Source organism: Cotesia glomerata, linkage group LG2 (assembly GCF_020080835.1).
Source record: "Cotesia glomerata isolate CgM1 linkage group LG2, MPM_Cglom_v2.3, whole genome shotgun sequence".
Taxonomy (NCBI): Eukaryota; Metazoa; Arthropoda; class Insecta; order Hymenoptera; family Braconidae; genus Cotesia; species Cotesia glomerata.
The window spans coordinates 31,187,011-31,206,465 of NC_058159.1; the positions used below are offsets into that span (position 1 = coordinate 31,187,011).

At 28.0% G+C, this 19,455-nt stretch overlaps 2 protein-coding genes across 3 annotated transcripts; both read left to right on the forward strand.

Annotated features, from left to right (window-relative positions):
• The first annotated feature begins 474 nt into the window (after window positions 1–474).
• LOC123259906 (inositol polyphosphate 5-phosphatase E) lies at window positions 475–7,375 on the forward strand. Of its 2 annotated transcripts, XM_044720716.1 has the most exons (6): window positions 475–1,166; window positions 1,243–1,786; window positions 4,584–4,896; window positions 5,814–6,373; window positions 6,669–7,137; window positions 7,243–7,375. In XM_044720716.1, exons 2-6 carry the CDS (start codon window positions 1,246–1,248, stop codon window positions 7,358–7,360), a joined length of 2,001 nt encoding a protein of 666 aa, XP_044576651.1. In that variant the 5' UTR covers window positions 475–1,166; window positions 1,243–1,245; the 3' UTR covers window positions 7,361–7,375. The 2 variants fall into 2 exon arrangements, with proteins under 2 accessions (XP_044576651.1, XP_044576650.1); XM_044720715.1 differs by lacking the exons at window positions 475–1,166; window positions 1,243–1,786 and adding an exon at window positions 2,447–4,067.
• Window positions 7,376–11,289: 3,914 nt separating this feature from the next.
• LOC123259905 (exportin-4-like) lies at window positions 11,290–18,496 on the forward strand. Its single transcript, XM_044720714.1, has 9 exons — window positions 11,290–11,582; window positions 12,774–13,889; window positions 14,032–14,290; window positions 14,953–15,224; window positions 15,297–15,736; window positions 15,817–16,276; window positions 16,360–16,658; window positions 17,106–17,334; window positions 18,103–18,496. Exons 1-9 carry the CDS (start codon window positions 11,532–11,534, stop codon window positions 18,376–18,378), a joined length of 3,402 nt encoding a protein of 1,133 aa, XP_044576649.1. The 5' UTR covers window positions 11,290–11,531; the 3' UTR covers window positions 18,379–18,496.
• The last annotated feature ends 959 nt before the right edge of the window (window positions 18,497–19,455 follow it).

The window sequence follows — 19,455 nt, forward strand, 5'->3', positions numbered from 1 at the left end:
AGGTAACCGTCGTCGTTATTTACTAGATCAACTGTCTTTTTCTTTTCTTTGTATACGTTTATATTTGCACACTACTTATTAATAAACTCACACTACTTTCACGCCGGCAGTATGTATACAGAGTGAAGTCATTCCTTGTTTGAATTTGACGTAAAGATGGCGCTAGGACCTGATATTGAAGCGCGCGAAATTTTGAATGTTCCTAAATAATTAAAAGTTTAATTAAAAAAAAAAATTGTTAAAAAATAATATTATAGATATTTTTTTTTTAATCAATTATTTATTTTAAATAATAAAAAAAAAAAATTTTTTTTAATTAAAATTTTTTTATTTCTTCTGAAGAAATAAATAATTTTTAATTAAATAATAATTATCAAATAATGATAATAATAAAAATTTAATTTTTTTTTTTTAAAAATACCTGTAGAAAATATTTTGACAGATGCGCGGAGTGGATGCGCAGTAGTTTAAGTTGTTAGTAATTGGCAATGGCGGAAAGTGACATGACGTGAGTTGTGACACGATGCGGGCGGCTATGACTGATTTATCAAAAAAAGTGACTAAAATTTAGCAGTGTCAAGCCATTAAAATGCCGCCTAATAATTATTTACAAAAAAGTGATTATTGTTAATTAAAAATGGCTGCGTTTTTAGTTAAAACTATTAATTGTCATGTTCCGTGTATACTACATAGTGTATTAAATAGTAACAAGGATAGAAGAGTTTCGGTAAATCGATGTCAGGTGTTTTGAGAGTCATTGCACACTAATTCTCTTGTATATACATTTATAAATAATATATAAAGAAGAACAATATTATTAAAATAACTAAAATGGGATTGTTAAGTTAATAATAAATTGTCGTGCCTAATTAATCACGATCTAAAATTAATTATCTGTCAAAAAACATATTCTAGTCTTATTTTTGACCAAGTCACTACATATATATATATATAATTAATTAATGTATTTAATTAAAGTATTAACACTAATAGACTGAAGAAGAAGAAAAAAAACTAGTCAATGTAATTGTAAGTGCTAATAAATATATTTAAAATTCAACTAAGGAATTGATTAAGTATTTATAATCAATATCGGTGCTAATTATGCTGATTAAAAATTTTTGGCCACTTGCCACAACCTGACAAATTAAAGACAACTATTTCAAGTAATAACTCTAAATAATAAGGTAGTATTTATCTTGTAGAATTTACAAAAAAATAATTAATGAAGTAATTAAAAAGAGCATGGAGCAGGACCGGAATGAGATGTCAAAAGGAGAGACGTCATCCCCGCGAACCAAGCAGAAGAAAAAATCCCTCTGTCAGATGCTGATGCACAAGAAGACCCGAGTCGGATGTATGGAGATGTCCTACAATAATAAAGAAACACATGACAGAGAATTGACGACCAACATGGGACTGTTAACCAGCAAGAATAAGATGGAAAACTCTCAGCACAGCTCGCATACCAGCACTAAATTATCTCTCTGCTGTGCCATGACCGAGAGAAGTAGAACTCCGCCGCAGAGTTTGTCAGCGAGCAGGCTGTCTCCCACACTCAGTCGCACGTCGGTAAAGTCTGAAGTTGCATCTTTAAATGGAAACTGTAGAACTAACGCTGTTGTAGAAAGCCAAGCTAATCACCAGCACGCGCATAATCATCATTATCATCATAATTACCAGGGGATTAGAACGTCACCGGCGCTTAAAAACAAGTGTTGTCATGACTACGCTTGCAAACCTCACAATGTTGCTAAGGAACAACGTCGTAGTGCTTATGCAGAAGGTAATAGTAATTACTTTGGTTTTTTATTTTTAGATCTATTATTATATCAATTATTTTATGAAAATTAATTTAGCAGATATTTTATACTCTAAAGAATTTTTTTTAAACAATAAATTATGTCAAAAAAAAATGAGAAAAAAAATTGGTGTTTAAAAAATGAAAAATGCAATTTTTTAGAAATAATTTTTTGGAGCAAATTTATTTATTAAAAATTATCAGGGGATTGTTAACTTTAATGTCATTATTTAATGAAAATTAATTTAGCAGATATTTTATAATTTTAAGAATTTCAACTAATAAATTATATCAATAAAAATTGACATTTAGAAAATAAAAATGCAATTTTTTAGAAATAATTTTTTGGAGCAAATTTATTTATTAAAAAAAATTTTTAAATAATCAAATGACTGCTAACTTAATATCATAATTATTTATAAAATTAAAGTTAGCAGTCATTTAAGAATTTTTCAATTTTATTTAACAAAAAAATTTGTTTAAAAAAATTGAATTTTTTATTTTTAAAAATTTCTACGTCAATTTTTTTTTTCTAATTTTTATTTGTTATAAAATTATTAAATATATTCTTAATTAATTTACATGCTTGTTTTTATGCTTACTTATTATTTAAAAAGCTAATTTTTTTTTTTAATTTCAAAGATTAAAATTTTATTCACATGTAATATAGAGTTATTACCGCAGTATTGCTTATAAAGAAGATGATTTTGTCGATAATTACCACGATAATGATAATGGTTATAGGCAATGTGTATATCACTGTTACTCCTTTTTAAAATTAGTCATTAATGAGGTATTAATTACAAACATACAATACAAGTGTACCAGAGAATCACCAAAGTGACCTTGATATCCCTTCTCTCTCTTACGACTATTTAGCGCCATCAGTTCGCTCATTCTCCTCACTTCTTCGTTTATGCCAGCGAGTGCAGTATGTAGTACAATTTAAATACGAGTCTAGTAAGAAAAATTACTTGACTGTGTACAAATGAATATAGTATGTAGGAATAAACATAGAGAAGAGTGCGGGTATAAAAAGAATCAGAAAACCAATGTGGGAGTGCGTCGTAAATTGCTATCGATATGTGATGGTTAAGAAAGAAGGGTTTAAAGTAGTGTAGTTGAGGTTTCGATTCAACTACTACGCTGTATGCTGCATGTCGGTGTGTTGTACACCGACATTAGTTTAACGCAGCTTGGTATTATATCGCAGTCGACTCACGTTCAGTGTAGAGCCAGCAGACTCATAGATGAGCCAGTTGTACCGTTAGCTTTTTCTTGTATTTAAAAAAAGGTTTTATAAATATAATTGTTAAAATGTCTGACCGAGATTCACCGAAAAAGCGGGGAAAGAAGAAATCATTTTTGCACAAAGTGTCCAGTGCTTTTGCGAGGACTTTTAATAAATCTAGAGAGTCTTCTGACAGTGAGGAGTATCCGTCCGATGACAACACACCTACTAAGAGTCCCAAGGGATTGTTGGGGGAAAAAAAAGGCGCAGATGGACTGACAAGTGGTAAACAGCCGGTAGGCATAACATGTGTCACTGCTGATAGTCTGGCAGGACAAGCGCATGGTAAAACTTCAACAGAATTTAGTGAAGTTGGAAAGGAAAATAAAAATTCTGAAAAAAGTGAATTTGTTCAACAAATTGCGGGGATTAATAAAAGTATTGTTGGATTATCAAATCAGGATGACACGCCCTTGAGACCATCGCGAAATAATAAAATAAATAAAATAGAGTCAGGCTCAGGCTCGGATAGAAATTTTAACGCTAAGAAAAATTTTATGGAAAAATCTATGGAGATAAAAATTCAGGAGATTGTTGATGATAAAATTATTCCTGGTCCAGGAGAATTAGTCTCTGCAACTGTTGTAGCTGCTGCGAATCCTCACGTGATTCTTCAAGAAGAAGTTAAAAAGATGATTGATGCAACTAACAATAAGCAGATGGATGTAAAAGCTACCAAGCAGTTATTGATCAAAGAAAAGAAACACAGAGGACACAGTTGCAGTTCTGATAGCGACGAATCCGACTCCTTAGAATACCCGAGCTGTGACGAAGATGAATCTGACACCGAGCCAGAAAAAACAAACATTAAGGATTTATATTTCACCACTGGAAAATATATTACGTATTTTTTTTTGGAGATGGAGAGGAAGTGGTACAATCCCCAAGAAGAGCAGTATGGATACATAATGTATCATTGTTCTCAAAATCATCACTCGATAAAAAAACACCAGCACTCAATTAAAAGTAACAAAGGTATATTTCATCAATATTTTTATCTGATGATGATGCTATCTACCGCGGAATAAATAAATAATTTATCTCTTGATATTTTCAACTGTTTAGATTATCTTTGGAAAGAACTGCCATAAATGTATACGTAATACTCTATTATTACTTTCAATGCTTAGCTTTTATTACTTTTTATAAGCATATATTTATTTATGATTGAGTAGATTCAGCGTATGTACGTCTTCTTCAAGCTCGGAATAGCTATAAGTGGTTATAAGGATTGCATAAATTTATGCCAATATCTTCAATGTTGATCTATGAAGTAATCAGTCCAATTGATGTTTATTAGCGAGGGTGGCGCTTGTAATTAGGTCGTAAAAAGTACACTAGTGACGAAATTCAATAGCACTTGCGTCACTATATTAACATTGAAGCCAATTAAAATGACAGAAAAAATCGTTTATTTGTTTTCTCTATTATCATTTAGGTGAATGCTAACAAAAAAGTTAAAGAAGGTTTTTTTTTTTTTTTATTTTCTAGGTGATCAATCGTCGTCGGACTCGGCTTCCCCGCATATATCCACGCAGATGAAGCACAAGCTGCTGCACAGACGCTCGGCAGACAATCTGATGATTAATTCACTAGCTAATTCTATCCAACATTCCAGTCCAGACTCTGTAAAAAGCGTCCCGATACATCTTAAGCCGCGTTCTACGTCGCATGATGCCTTGCCTAGAAAGCAGGATCGTCCGGGTGTCCTGACGGATGGTGCGTCGATGGACAATTTAGCTAAGCAGTCGCTTCTCGCTGCTCAGGTTCTCAATTTGATGCCTACGCAGAAAGCTAGAGAGCGGTAAGAAAATTTTAATTGCTGTTAATTATAACTAGCAACCTTGCAGTCACTATGTGACTGCCGTGACTTGTGAACTATAAATAATTAAAATTTTGCTTTATTAAATAATAACTTTTGATAAATTGGACTGTACTTTCTTAAATATTGATAATTTTGAAGATATAAGCTCATCCTGATGTTACACTTATCAAGAGCTTTCATTTGAGTACCCACATGCATTTTTGATATATTTTTTATATATACATATATATAATATATATATATAAATATATAAAATATATGAAAATATTGATGTGGGTACTTGAATGAAAGGTCTTGATGAGTGTAATATCAGGATGAGCTTATATCATTAAAAATGTCAATAGTTCTCAAAATACAAGGTCATTTTTTAGTTATTGACATTTTTTAAGATATAAGCTCATCCCGATGTTACACTCATTAAGAGCTTTCATTTGAGTACCCACATCAATTTTTCATATATTTTTCATATATACATATATATAATATATATAAATATATGAAAAAATGATGTGGGTACTTCAATGAAAGGTCTTGATGAGTGTAATGTCGGGATGAGTTTATATCTTTAAAAATTTCATTAGTTGACAAAATACAATGTCATTTCTTAGTTATTGACATTTTTCAAGATATAAGCTCATCCCGATGTTATACTCATCAAGAGCTTTCATTTGAGTACCCACATCATTTTTTCATATATTTATATATATTATATATATAAATATATGAAAAATATATCAAAACGCATGTGGGTACTCAAATGAAAGGTCTTGATGAGTGTAACATCGGGATGAGCTTATTATATCTTACCCATTTTATCATATAAATACACTGGGCGCAATATTTTGCTTATTATCTTAATAATGTAGATTATTATTAATTTTATTTATTTATACCAGCAATTACTTGCACGGTCGCGTTGCTGTTAATTCACTGTTGGGCCCAGCGGAACTCGAAAAAGTATTACCCAACCGTGAGATCAAAATCTTCGTTGGAACGTGGAACATGAATGGAAGATCACCACCGAAGCAACTGAACGACTTGATGCTGCCTTCGGAAATCTCAACTGTTCCAGACATACTGGCAATTGGGACTCAGGAATCTTACTCTGAAAGAAGCGAATGGGAGGCTGCGCTTCAAGAAACTCTGGGACCTTCTCACGTGCTGTTGACCAGTGCGAGTCTTGGAACTCTTCACTTGGTTTTATTTTTGAGACGCGACCTCATTTGGTTTTGCTCCGTTCCGGAAGAAGATAGCTTTTCCACAAGACCTGGCACTGCTTTCCGAACCAAGGGAGCCGTGGCTCTAGCTGTCATGCTATTTGGAACGAGCTTTCTTTTTGTTACCGCTCATCTTACGGCTCATCAGGACAAAGTTAAAGAGCGTGTCAGTGATATCAAGAGGATTGTTAGAAATTTAGACTTACCTAAAGATTTGCCTACAAAACATAAAAATAAAGGTGAGTAATAATAATAATAATAATAATTAGTCTGTAAATTATTGATGACACTGAAGACTGACATAAATTATTTTATAATTTTATAACAATAAAATTATTATGAAAAAAATTTTTTTTTAATTCCACATGTGAAAATTAAAAAAAATTATTAGTAGAAATTTTTTCAAGTATTTTTTTTTATTGTAATTAATTTGTTATAATAATTAAAAAAATTGAGCTGTCAGCTAGCTTCAGTATCATGATTATTATTATTATTATTATGAACAATTGATTAATTTTAATTATTTATTTCCAGATGTGACACAAAACTTTGATTGCGTTTTCTGGTGCGGTGATTTAAATTTCCGTTTGGCGCAGCCGCGAGAAGAGGTGATTCAGTGGGTGACGGATACATGTTTCCCTAGTTCATCAGCAGTGTCAATGAATAAAGACCAATTGCGATCAGTCCTGAACGAAGGTGCAGTTCTTCGCGGGTTTGAAGAGGCGCCGATAACTTTTCCGCCCACGTACAAGTACGACCCAGGAACGCAAACATTCGACTCGAGTAGTAAACAACGTGCACCTGCGTACACTGATCGTATTCTCTACAAAGGAAAGGGTCATACACGTGGATACATTCGTCGCGTTAGCCATGACAATACCAATTCAAACAAGGACGGAACTATTGAGTGTCTTGTTTACGATTCGGTGCCTAGTATTTGTACATCTGATCACAAACCGGTTTGGGGTGTATTCAAAACAACTGTGAGGCCGGGAATTGACACGTAAGTTTTTTATCAATTAAATTTATATAAATAAATAATTTATTAATTTTTTTATCAATTAAATTCCTATAAATAAATAATTTATTAATATATTTGTCAATTCAGGATTCCTTTGGCCGCTGGATTATTCAATCGAGAGATTTACCTTGAGGGCATAAAGCGACGAGCTGCTGCGATGGACGAAGACTCTTCTGGTACTTCTAAAGTCTGTTCATTGCAATAAATAATTATAATGTTATTTATTTATTTAATTTTATTTTATTTAACTCAGGATAATTTTAGAAAAATAATTAAATCTTTGCAATCGCATAGTTAAAATTAAATTAATTTTTTTTTTTATATTTAATCTGTTAAAAATTATTTTTTAATTTGAATCTAGTCTTGAAATACGTATTCAATTTAAAGTTTTATGAATCTCGGAAAAAATAGACCCGGAAAAAATTTTAAAGTTATGAAAAATTCATATTATTTCATTAAAATTATTATAAAATAAAAACAATAATAATAATATTTTTTTTGTAACAAAATATGGAGCATTAAAGTTAGCAGTCACTTAAAAATTTTTTAATTTTTTTTAACAAACAAATTTGTTCTAAAAAATTATTAAAAAAAAATTGCATTTTTAATTTTTCAAAATTTCTACATGTCAATTTTTTCTTCTAATTTTTTTTGCTATAATTTATTTATTAAAAAAAAATTTTTTTAATTAATAAATGTCTGTTAAATTAATTTCCATGAAAATTGTGGAAGTGATACATTATTATTATTATTATAATTTTTATTTTATAACAATTTTAATAAATTTTTCATAACTTTAAAATTTTTTCTGGGTCTATTTTTTCCAATTACTAAGTTTTATATATGTATTTATTTCAAGTACATAAACTGTTTAGTAGAAATATAACTTTCATTTTCGAAAGTTTTCACTTAAAAGTATTTTTGTTAATAATTTATTTAATTACTATCGATCAATTATTTGATGCGCACTTTGATGACACAAATTATAAATTTATTATAATACTTATAAATATATAGCCAGACAATAATATCGATAATTAATCATGGAAAGTTAATAATAATGGACTAGGATAAAGCAAAGTCCAAAATATTTAACAGTTAAAATGTATTATAAATTTTTATTAAATTTACTTTGTTAATTATTTTATTCTGGGACCAGATTTATGAGATCTACAGTAATCTGGCTGTTGAAAATATATATCAGTTGTTATAAAATTATTATGCACTTTACAAAAAAAAATTTTTAAGTATTTTTTTTTAAATATCATTGCCATAACTAATGATCTGAGCTACAAAGTACACTATTAATAATTTAATAGATTTATAAAATAAAAATGTTATTAATAATTAATATTGCTAATTAACGCCGAATGAAATTGACCCCAGTAAATACGCCAACCTGTTGTACAGGCTAGAGTTTTAAGTTATATTTTAAAAGATTATTTCGAAGCTGATTGTAATTAAATGGATATTTATAGAGCACGCTACGAGGATATTTATTATAAATTAATCCTATATTTAAAAGCAACAAAAGTAGTTTTGAGACTTGAGATTTCTTAGTCTGCCTTAATTAAATATGCCTTATTCACAATCGCTCTGTGAATTAAATTTCATTCTCAACTATTAAATGCTCCGTAAAAAAATAACTTCACTTATCTATTTAAATTTTTAATTATAAATTATAACAATACATCTTTTATAATTGGTTGAATTAAAATAATAAAAAGTAAAGCCAAAATATAAGACTCGAAAAATAAATGTGCTACGTGCGTTTTTTAAGCACGTATTTTATGAGACTGGATGAAATTTTTTATCACTCTTTTACGCTGTGATGAATAAATTATTTATCAATTATCATCTGGATCTTGCGCGTACAAGGTAGACTTTTGAGTCAATAAAATCCTAAAAGCTTATATTAAATTAATTAATACATTATTATTTATTTATTGATAGTTACTGTGCAATTTACAAACAAAAACTTGTTGCAAATATTATTAGTTCTTAGATTATTTATAGTTTAAAATTATACCAATGAAGCAGGAAAAAGTATGAGCTGAACAAATTTTTCAATGCAATTGTACTGGCTGTTGAAGTCAAAGATTCCAGTGTAAAAGAGTATTTGTAATGGTATGGAGAAATATTTATAATAAAATAGTTCAAATATTAATTTTGTCTTTTAATTTATTTAAAAAATTTAAATACCTGTAATTATCTGTCAAAATTTGTTTCAAAAAAGTAATTGACTAGTTAAAATTTTTTTTTTTATTTGACATTTATGACTTTTAATAATTTTACGATAAATAAATAAAAACAAGCAGCTGTTTTGTATTTTATAAGTCTACCTGTCAATAGAACACGTGACTTAAAAAATCTGTGAAATTAATTTTAAAATAATTATTTATTTAGAAAATTAAAAAAAAATTTTTTAAATAATAAAAATTTAATCAGCTGTCAATTTTAAAAATTATCATAAATCAATTACAACAAAAAAAAAATGAAAATTAAGTTAGCCGACACTAAAAAATTTTTGATTTTTTTTTAAATTAAAAAACTATTTTTAAAAAATTCCACGGATAATTTTTAAAATTTTCTACATGTGAAAATTTTTGTTTTAATTTTTTAAAAATTATTTTTCAATAAAATAAATTTCCAAATGTTGGCTAATTTAATTATCTTACAAAAAAATATTTTTATTAATTTTTACACGTGGAATTTTTTTATTAAATTTTTTTTTTTTAGAATAATTTAATTGAAGTAAAATTCTAAAAAAATTTTATTAAATTTTTTGTCAAAGTAAATTCACGTGTCAAAAAAAATTGTGGTATTGAGGATATAACCTCTTTTATGAATAATATACTTTTGTTCTAATAATATTGACACATAATTACAGTAATATAATTAAAATAATTTAAAATGATAATTCATAAATTAAAAACATACATTTGTATTGTTTTTTGGTGAGAACCCGTGTTACTTTTAAAAGTCCGTGACTCTTGCCAAATAGTGTCAATAGGGATTGAGAAAGATGACCTTGACGCCACCTGCCAAGAAAAATGTAAAACAAAGTGGTGGCAACTAGTATACAAAACAATAACATTTGTTAAATTAATTATTTTTTTAATTTAATTAAAATAATTTTTCATAATGTCTTCTTCAAAAGTATCATCAAGTTTATCTATTCCACTGAAAATTAAAAAAAAAATTCAATTCTAGACTTTGAAACTTTTTACGATACTGAATCAAAAGACATCTTACAACTTTTCAGATTTTTATAACAATTAAATTATTATTAAAAATTTTGTAAAAGAATTCCACATGTGGAAATTTAAAAACTTATTTGTACAAATTTTCAAAAGTATTTTTATGATAATTGATTTGTTATAAAAATTTAAAAATTATCAAATGTCAGCTGATCTCAGTGTCATTTTTTTAATAAAAATTAAATTAGCCTACATCTGAAAATTTTTATAATTTTCTTTATTAAAAAAATCATTACAAAAAAATCAAAATAAAAAATTTCACATGTCGAAGATTTAAAAAATCATACGTGCAATTTTTTAAAAGTATTTTTTTACTTGCAATTTAATTGTTGAAAAAAATGAAAAAATTGTTGAACGGCGGCTAATTTTAGTATGATATCTTTTTACCAAGTTTATATTTAATTATAACTTTCGTCAATTAACGAATGTTAAAAATAATTTAAAAAAAACTTCATCAACTAACATCAATTTTTATACTGTAAATATCGGAAACTTTGGTTTGAGTGACAACTGAGCAGGTTATGGTTGAATGTTTATTTGAATCTTCTGTTTCTACACCATTCAAAACGTGTCCTGACTTGAATAATTTTTTTCCTTTTATGTCATTTTGACCCCTAATATGGGTATTTTTGACTGACAAGAACCCGAATTTAATTATTTTTTTCATTATTTATTTCAACTAATACTATTTATTACACTGTTTACATCACTATGCTTTACATTTTTAACACCAGGGCGCTCCACTTTCAGCAGTAGTGCTGCCTCTACAGTTCTTTCTCAATCCCTATAACCATTCCGCATGCTCAGATCGACTTTCTCCTCCTCGATAACTCGAATTGCAATTTTTACATAAACATTCGTGTTTCAATATTTTTTGGTCTCACTTGTATCTATGTCTAAAAAAAGATTTGCCGACAGTTAAAAATTGTTTTTCTAATTATGTTTCTCAGTAATGTATTTCATATTTCGGATAGATTATAAATTATGTCACCTCAACATTTAAATTCTCGTCCTCTCTGCAGCAGTCTAAAGAGTTCCTTACAACTCAAATAATACACACATGCTTTTATTTTCGTAAATTTTATTTGGACATAGGCACATAGTAATTCACAAAAAATGGCTAATCAAGTTATGAAAGAACTAGAAGCTGCAGCTCAAGTTATTTTGGTAAGTTTATAATAAATTATTTTCAAAATTACTCTAAACAATTTTTGTAATTAAAACAAATACCTTTTGTGTTTTTTTTTTGGTTATGTTTGATCAACATATTGACTAATTTTTTATGACATTAAAATTACCAATCACTTAATCAATTTTTAATTTTATTTAAATGAAATTTGCTCCAAAAAATTATTTATAAAAAATTGCATTATTAATTTATAAAAATTTCTGTCAATTTTTTCCTCTTTTTTTTTTGCAAATAATTTATTTATTAAAAAAATATTCTTAAAATTTTAAATATCTGCTAAATTAATGTTTATTTTTATGGGATTAAAATTAGCAGTCAATTTATTATTTTTTAATTTTATTTAACAAATTTGTTCCAAAAAATTATTAAAAAAAAAGTTAAATATTAATTTATAAAAAATTCTGTCAATTTTTTATGAAAATTAAATTAGCCGACATCTGAAAATTTTGATAATTATTTTTATTGAAAAAATTGTTACTATAAAATTAAAAGAAAAAATTGCACATGTAGAAAATTTGAAAAATTATACGTGCAATTTTTTTAAAGTATTTTTTTACTTGCAATTTAATTGTTAAAAAAAATAGAAAAATTTTTGAACTTTAGAATCATAATTTTTTTCTCTTTTCTTTGCAAATAATTTATTTGTAAAAAAAATTCTTAAAATTATAAAATGTCTGCTAAATTAATTTTCATTTTTTTCACGGCATTAAAATGAGCAGTCAATTTATTATTATTTTTTAATTTTATTTAACAATCAAATTCGCTCCAAAAAATTAAAAAAAAAAATTGAATATTAATTTATAAAAATTTATGTCAATTTTTTTGCAATAATTTATTTGTAAAAAAAATTCTTAAAATTATAAAATGTCTGCTAAATTAATTTTCATTTTTTTCTCAGCATTAAAATGAGCAGTCAATTTATTATTATTTTTTAATTTTATTTAACAATCAAATTCGCTCCAAAAATAAAAAAAAAAAAAAAATAAAATTGAATATTAATTTTTAAAAATTTCTGTTAATTTTTTTTGCAATAATTTATTTGTAAAAAAAATTATAAAAAGTCTGCTAAATTAATTTTCATTTATGACATTAAAATCAATTTTTTTTCTAATTTTTTGTCATAATTTATTTGTAACAAAAATAATAAAATAAATTTTAATATTTTTTAGGCTCCACCAAATATAATCTCTCAGGAGCAAAGAAATGCAGCGGAGACAGTATTCCTGGACTTCCGCAAGACAACAATGCCTTACCAGCTGTGCCGTGAAATCTTAGAAACAAGTAGCGTAGATTACGTCCTATTTGAATCAGCAGGTTTAATAAAAGGAGCCTTAGTCCGAGAATGGACTCTGCTGCCACCAGCAGACATCGCATCACTGCAGCAGTACCTCTTGCATTATATAGTAAACAAAGCAACCTTGGCACTGTTCGTCAGAGAGCGGATTCTCCAGGTGATAGCAATAATGGTGAAGCGAAAGAGCGTCGAAGACTCTGGAGCAGACCGCAGAGTGCTGCTGAACCAAGTGGAGTCGATGGTGACGAGCGGGGACTCAAAGAGACAACTGCTTGGCTGCAGCATCATGTCAGCTCTAATGCAAGAGTACGCAACGACTGCCAAGTCTTCAGAAGTCGGCTTGACCTGGGAGCTCCACTTCAAAGCCAAGCAGCAGTTTGAAATCACAGACTTGAAGCGTATTTTTAAATTTGTGACCACTGCGCTGTCCGAGCTCACCAAGGACTCGGTCCCCATGGAGACTTTGCCGTTGATAAAACACTTGTTGTCAATTGCCGAGGCAGCTCTCACCTGGGGCTACGTCATATTCGACTCGATGTCCCAGGGATTGATAAGGCTTTTCGAAGACTTCTCGGAGTCCGAAGCCAGTCCGTCTTTGCGGCCAGAAAAAGTTTGGCAAGATGTCATCCTGGATCCGATGATCATACAAATATTTTTTACACTTTATTGGAAGGTTCGGACTAACTTGCAATTAGCACATCATGCCAGAAGCTGCCTGGTACAGCTGGCCAGTTTAAACGGCAAGGTAATGGCTACTCATGAAATAAAACTCCAGTACTCGAGCAACTATGTACAGAATTTTATAAAACTTATTTCTAATATTGAAATAATCGACCAAGAAGCGCTGGGTGTTGCTAATATTGTCAGAAGAATCACGATGTTCTTTGGACCGACGCTGCAGTCTCTTGCGCCGGAAATTTTTGGATCTTTTATGGAACAAGTTACCAGACTGACGTGTATTTTTGCAGAAGGAGCTGCTCTGGAAGATTCGGTATTTTATTTTTAATTATTAATTTGATTTTATTTTTAATTATTAATTTAATTTTATTTTTAATTGTCAATTTTATTTTATTTTTAATTATCAATTTTATTTTATTTTTAATTAATTTCTAATTGATTTATTTTTTGTCTAGATGTGTCCTGATGACTACTTGTACATGGAAGCATTCGAGCGAATGCTTGAATCCTGGTCTTCAATTTTATCCAAGAAGAGCAGATATCAAGATAGTTTTTTCGAGCCGAGTTTCGTTCAAATATTTAATGTTTATTTAAAATGCCGACTGTCGCCGCCGGACGGTACTCGCCCTGTTAGCAATAATGAATACGAAAAAGAGATAACAGATATTGAGGAAAATGACAGAAATAAATATAAAAAGCAACTTCAGACACTTGGTAATTTATTTAATATTTTATTAATTTATATTATTAAGAGAATAAGAGTCTTGATTTAAATTTGTGCCTTTTCAAGATTTCATATCATTCTCACCGATAGTTAATTGGTGATGATAAGTATTTAGGCTGCATTTGGAAATTGTCTATCTCTAGATACATAATTAAGAAATGACCTTGTATCTTGAGAATTGTTGACATTTTTAAAGACATAAAATCATCCCGATATTACACTTATCAAGACCTTTCATTTGAGTACCCACATCAATTTTTCATATATTTATATATATTATATATATGTATATATGAAAAATATTTAAAAAATACATGTGGGTACTCAAATGAAAGCTCTTGATGAGTGTAACATCGGTATGAGCTTATATCTTTAAAATATATATATATATATATGTATATAAGAAAAATATATCAAAAATGCTTGTGGGTACTCAAATGAAAGCTCTTGATGAGAATAACATCGGGATGAGCTTATATTTTTAAAAACGTCAATAGTTTAGAAAGTACAGTCCAATTTAACAAAATTCATTACTTAATAAAGCTAAATTTTATTTATTTATAGTTCACAAGTCACGGCAGTCACATAGTGACTGCAAGGTTGCTAGTAATTAATAAAATATTTAAAAAATACATTAATAATTTTTTTACAGGAGTTATTGCTAGAAAAATACCCAACCATACTTTGACGTTGCTGTCTCATTTAATTGAAACTCGAACTACCAAGTTACGTCAGGAATTAAGTCAGCTGACATCATCGCAAAGAGAATCATTCGTGGCTCATGGGAATATGAATGAAGCTCTGCAGAATTTATACGAAGATTTACATTGGCTGGTATTAATAGCTGGACATATTTTATGTTTCGATTCCATTGGTGAAGTAGCTCTCATACCTGCTCAGATGATTAAATACAGCATGGAACAGGTGCTTTATTTATTTTATTACAATTAAAATTCAACTATAATTTTTTATTAATTATTTTCTGTTGAATTTTAGGCAGAGCAAGGTAAATCAGATGTCAACGTATCTCTCCAACTGATGGCGTCTCCTCAGTGTAACCTCTCAGACATTCCTGGAGCGGAGGAGTCATCAGACCACGTAATACGTTTAACCGCAGCGATCTTTCGTCTCTGTGAAATAGAACGCAGTGCAATAGAAGCTAACCTCGCTAATTTATTAAGTCCCGAATTGATTAGCAGCGTTGTCTGGTTCCTGCACCGATGGTCGCTGAGTTATTTACTGCCAACCGAAAATTACTACTCTGAAATAAGTACAACACTGATTCAGGCGTTTGGTACTGACGGCGCAGGAGCACAGTGGGCTGTTAATTTTCTGCTGGACAATATTAAATGTATAATTAATGTGTTTAAAGGAGAAGAAACACTAGCTGAAGATACTGTTAAATTGCTGGTGGGTCTAGTCGATACTCCTACAAAGTACGTAAATATTTTCGGCGGTATTTAATTATTTTATGGTATTTTACTTTTTAATTTAATTTTTTTGTGATTAATTACAGGTCATATTATGTATTAAAGTCAGAACAAATCGGAAGCTTAATTGACCTGGCAACAAAAAATAGTTTTAGTCTTCCTCAAGTTGCCAAGAGAGGAATAATGTCTACTGTTGTTCAAGTCGGAATTGCGCTGAAGAACAAAAGCAATGAAAAACAATACTGGTCACAAACTCTTCAGCCGCTGCTTGATCAATTTAAACAAATTATTTCTAGGAATGACTTTTCACGATCGTGCCATCAAGAAGATATTAAATTGCAAATAACAGAACTTTTAGAATTTTTTATAGGCATTGCTCAAGGCGCTCAGTCGTCTACAGCTAAAACTATTTTTCAGTACATCTGTCCAGTATTAGCTGAAGTAGCTAATTTACTGACGGCTTATCATAACTATCCGCAAATAGTTAAACTACTTATTGAATTTCTTTTTGAATGTACAAGAAGGATACTTTGTTATTTGACCGAGGTACGTTTAATTAAATTAATATTTGCCTAAATTTATTCACTTCATTTTTTTTGTTTAATTGAATAATTATTTTATTACTTCAGGAAGAAAGTATTAAATTGTACGAAGCAAGTTTGCACACCATACAGAGTTACGCTCGATGTAACAGCAATCGTATAACTTCTGACTCAACAAACGAAGAAAATACCTACGAAGATATTCTTCTGCTCATGCAATTATTGACTCACTTATTGAGTGAAGATATGTTTAGGCTAGACCGTGTAGATAGTAAATCGAGACAAAAGCAATTAGTCACTTCTGCAGATGTATTTTTATATGGTCTTAATATTATTATGCCAATGATGACACTTGAGTTGCTTAAATTTCCTTCTTTGTGTCACCAGTAAGTTCAATTACTAATTTAATTATTAAATAATTTTTTTTTTATTTAGTTTATAAGGATTTTTTATGTTATCTTTTCATGAGAAGTTAGCAGTCATTTGATAATTTTTTAATTTTATTTAACAAAAAAATTCGTTCCAAAAAATTATTTTTAAAAAATTGCATTTTTCATTTTTTAAAATTTAGAAATGTCAATTTTTTTGCCATAAAATTATTAAATATATGCTAAATTAATTTTCATAAAATTTTGGCATTAAAGTTACCAGTTACTTGATCATTTTTTATTTTATTTAATAAAAAAATTTGTTCCAAAAAATTATTTTTGAAAAATAACATTTATAATTATTTAAAATTTCTATATGTAAATTTTTTTTTGCCATAATTTATTTGTTAGAAAATTCTTAAAATTATAAAACATATCCTAAATTAATTTTTATTATCTTTTCAGATATTTTAAAATGATAACATTAATATGTGAAATGCATCCAAGGAAAGTCTGTGAATTACCTCTTGATTTGCTCAAGCAATTAATGGCCTCAGTAGAATTAGGATTTTATTCATTTGGTGATGATGTTACAACTATTTGTTGCGATATTATTAGATTAATTGCTAAATATTTGCATGGAGAAAATTTAAAAGGTCACCCAAAAAATCCAATCATTGCACCATTTATGAATGTAAGTAATTAATTAATTAATTAATTAATTATTATTATTATTATTATTATTATTGCTATATATTTTTAATGTCAAAATAATAATAATAATAATAATAATAATAATTGAAGAGTTCAGTAATTCAAAGCCAACTTTCCCGATCCAAATTGACTAAATTTTAAATTTCATTAAATTTTAATTTTTACTTATTATTTATTTTCACCACATTATTGTCGGTATGAGCACTCATACCATCCTTTGGTGAATATATCTAACAATTAAAAATCTTTATTTAATTAAAATTAAGCAAAGATTTTATATTCTTTACTCAGTGAGACTTTTTTTTCATATATAAAGAATATAACATCTTTGCTTAATCTTAATTAAATAAAGATTTTTTATTCTTTACTCAGTGAGACTTTTTTTTCATATATAAAGAATATAACATCTTTGCTTAATCTTAATTAAATAAAGATTTTTAATTGTTAGATATATTCACCCAAGGATGGTATGAGTGCTCATACCGACAATAATGTGGTGAAAATAAATAATAAGTAAAAATTAAAATTTAATGAAATTTCAAATTTAGTCTACCGTCAATTTAGATCGGGAAAGTTGGCTTGGAATTACTGAACTCTTCAATTAATGAAATCACCGATCTTCGGAATAAAAAATAGAAATAATAATAATAATAATAATAATTCAAGCAAAAAATTCATTATTATTATTATTTTTTTTTTTTTAAAGTAATTTATATTTTTTAACTAATAAATATTATTTTTTATTTAGGTAATAATGAATTTGGTACTTTCACAACAAATATACTCGGACTTAATATCTTACATAAGCACTCCTATGTATTATTTAATTTGCTGTTATCAAGAAGAGTACCAAAAACTTGTGGAAAATTTTATAGCGTCGCAACCAAACCAAGAAGTAGCTCAGCGACTAGCTACTGCGTTTAACAATTTAACAGCAAACATTTCAATGACTACTGAGCAATCAGAACGGCTCAAATTTCGAAGTAATTTTGAAAGCTTTGCTGTAGCTGTGCTGATTAAATAATTACTCAGATTACGAATAAGGTGCTAGTACATCATTTACAAAAAAATGTAAATAGTGTAATTGATGTAAAAAAAAATTTATGAAAAACTGACATTGAATGCGATAACTTTAACAAAATTTCATAAACAAAATGAAAATAGTTGTTTTATCTATAAGTTTTGACCGATTATTGTATTCAATAATTACTTTTGTACTCTTTTTGTACATAAAATTTCGTATTATTTATTTACGAAAAAATATTGCGAATAAATTAGATACAAGCGTGTACTAGTTTAAAAAATTTTGATAACTCAATTTTGCCAAAAAGTTTTGAGAATCATTTTTTTAATTACGGATATAGGATCAACGTATGTCATTCTTCAAAAATCATTTTATTTATTCCATTGTGCGTATTTTGATATATTTCCATAAAAAATAAGATTTTTGAATAAAATCATCAATAATAAAATTGAATTTATAAAAAAAAAATTTTTTTTCTTAATTTTTTATTCTATAAATAAAGAATGAATAAGGTAAAAGCCCCGATTATTGACACTATTAGAGACAAAGTTATAATTTGATTTTTTATCTAAGCAATTAAATATCAATATCGTTGAATTTTGTTTGTGGTAATGTCTCAAGTAATGTTTTTACTAATAAATTTTTTTTTTTAAATGATTTCCTTATCAAAGATAAGATATCAAAGATAAGAAAATAAACGTTCGTAAGCTGGTTTGATGAACTGGTGCTTTATTTTTTTTTTTAATAATTAATATTTTATATTTTGAACTGGCAGTAATTTTTTTCAATTTTTTAATTAATTAGAATTTAATAAAAATGTATATGATAGTTATTCTTATTACAGATAATTAAATATATTTAAAAATAATTTAGGGTGTCAATATTTAGACCCCTTTAAGAATTTTTAATTTTTGGTTTTCGATTTAACAATTGGCTCAACTTCACTAAAATGATTTATCAACTTAAAAATCAGTTTAAAAATCTAACTTTAAAAAATAATCATAAACTTTGTTTTCAAATACTTCAAGACTATTTGAGTTTACAATATTACTAGGTAATTCTTCCCATACTCTTATA

Coding starts and splice junctions, on each gene's coding strand:
- LOC123259906 (XM_044720715.1), top strand. CDS start 3,119: ATGTCTGACCGAGATTCACCGAAAAAGCGGGGAAAGAAGAAATCATTT. Junction 4,068..4,583: donor CTCAATTAAAAGTAACAAAG/GTATATTTCATC, acceptor TTTATTTTCTAG/GTGATCAATCGTCGTCGGAC. Junction 6,374..6,668: donor TACAAAACATAAAAATAAAG/GTGAGTAATAAT, acceptor ATTTATTTCCAG/ATGTGACACAAAACTTTGAT.
- LOC123259905 (XM_044720714.1), top strand. CDS start 11,532: ATGGCTAATCAAGTTATGAAAGAACTAGAAGCTGCAGCTCAAGTTATT. Junction 16,277..16,359: donor TACTTTGTTATTTGACCGAG/GTACGTTTAATT, acceptor TTATTACTTCAG/GAAGAAAGTATTAAATTGTA. Junction 16,659..17,105: donor TTTCCTTCTTTGTGTCACCA/GTAAGTTCAATT, acceptor TTATCTTTTCAG/ATATTTTAAAATGATAACAT.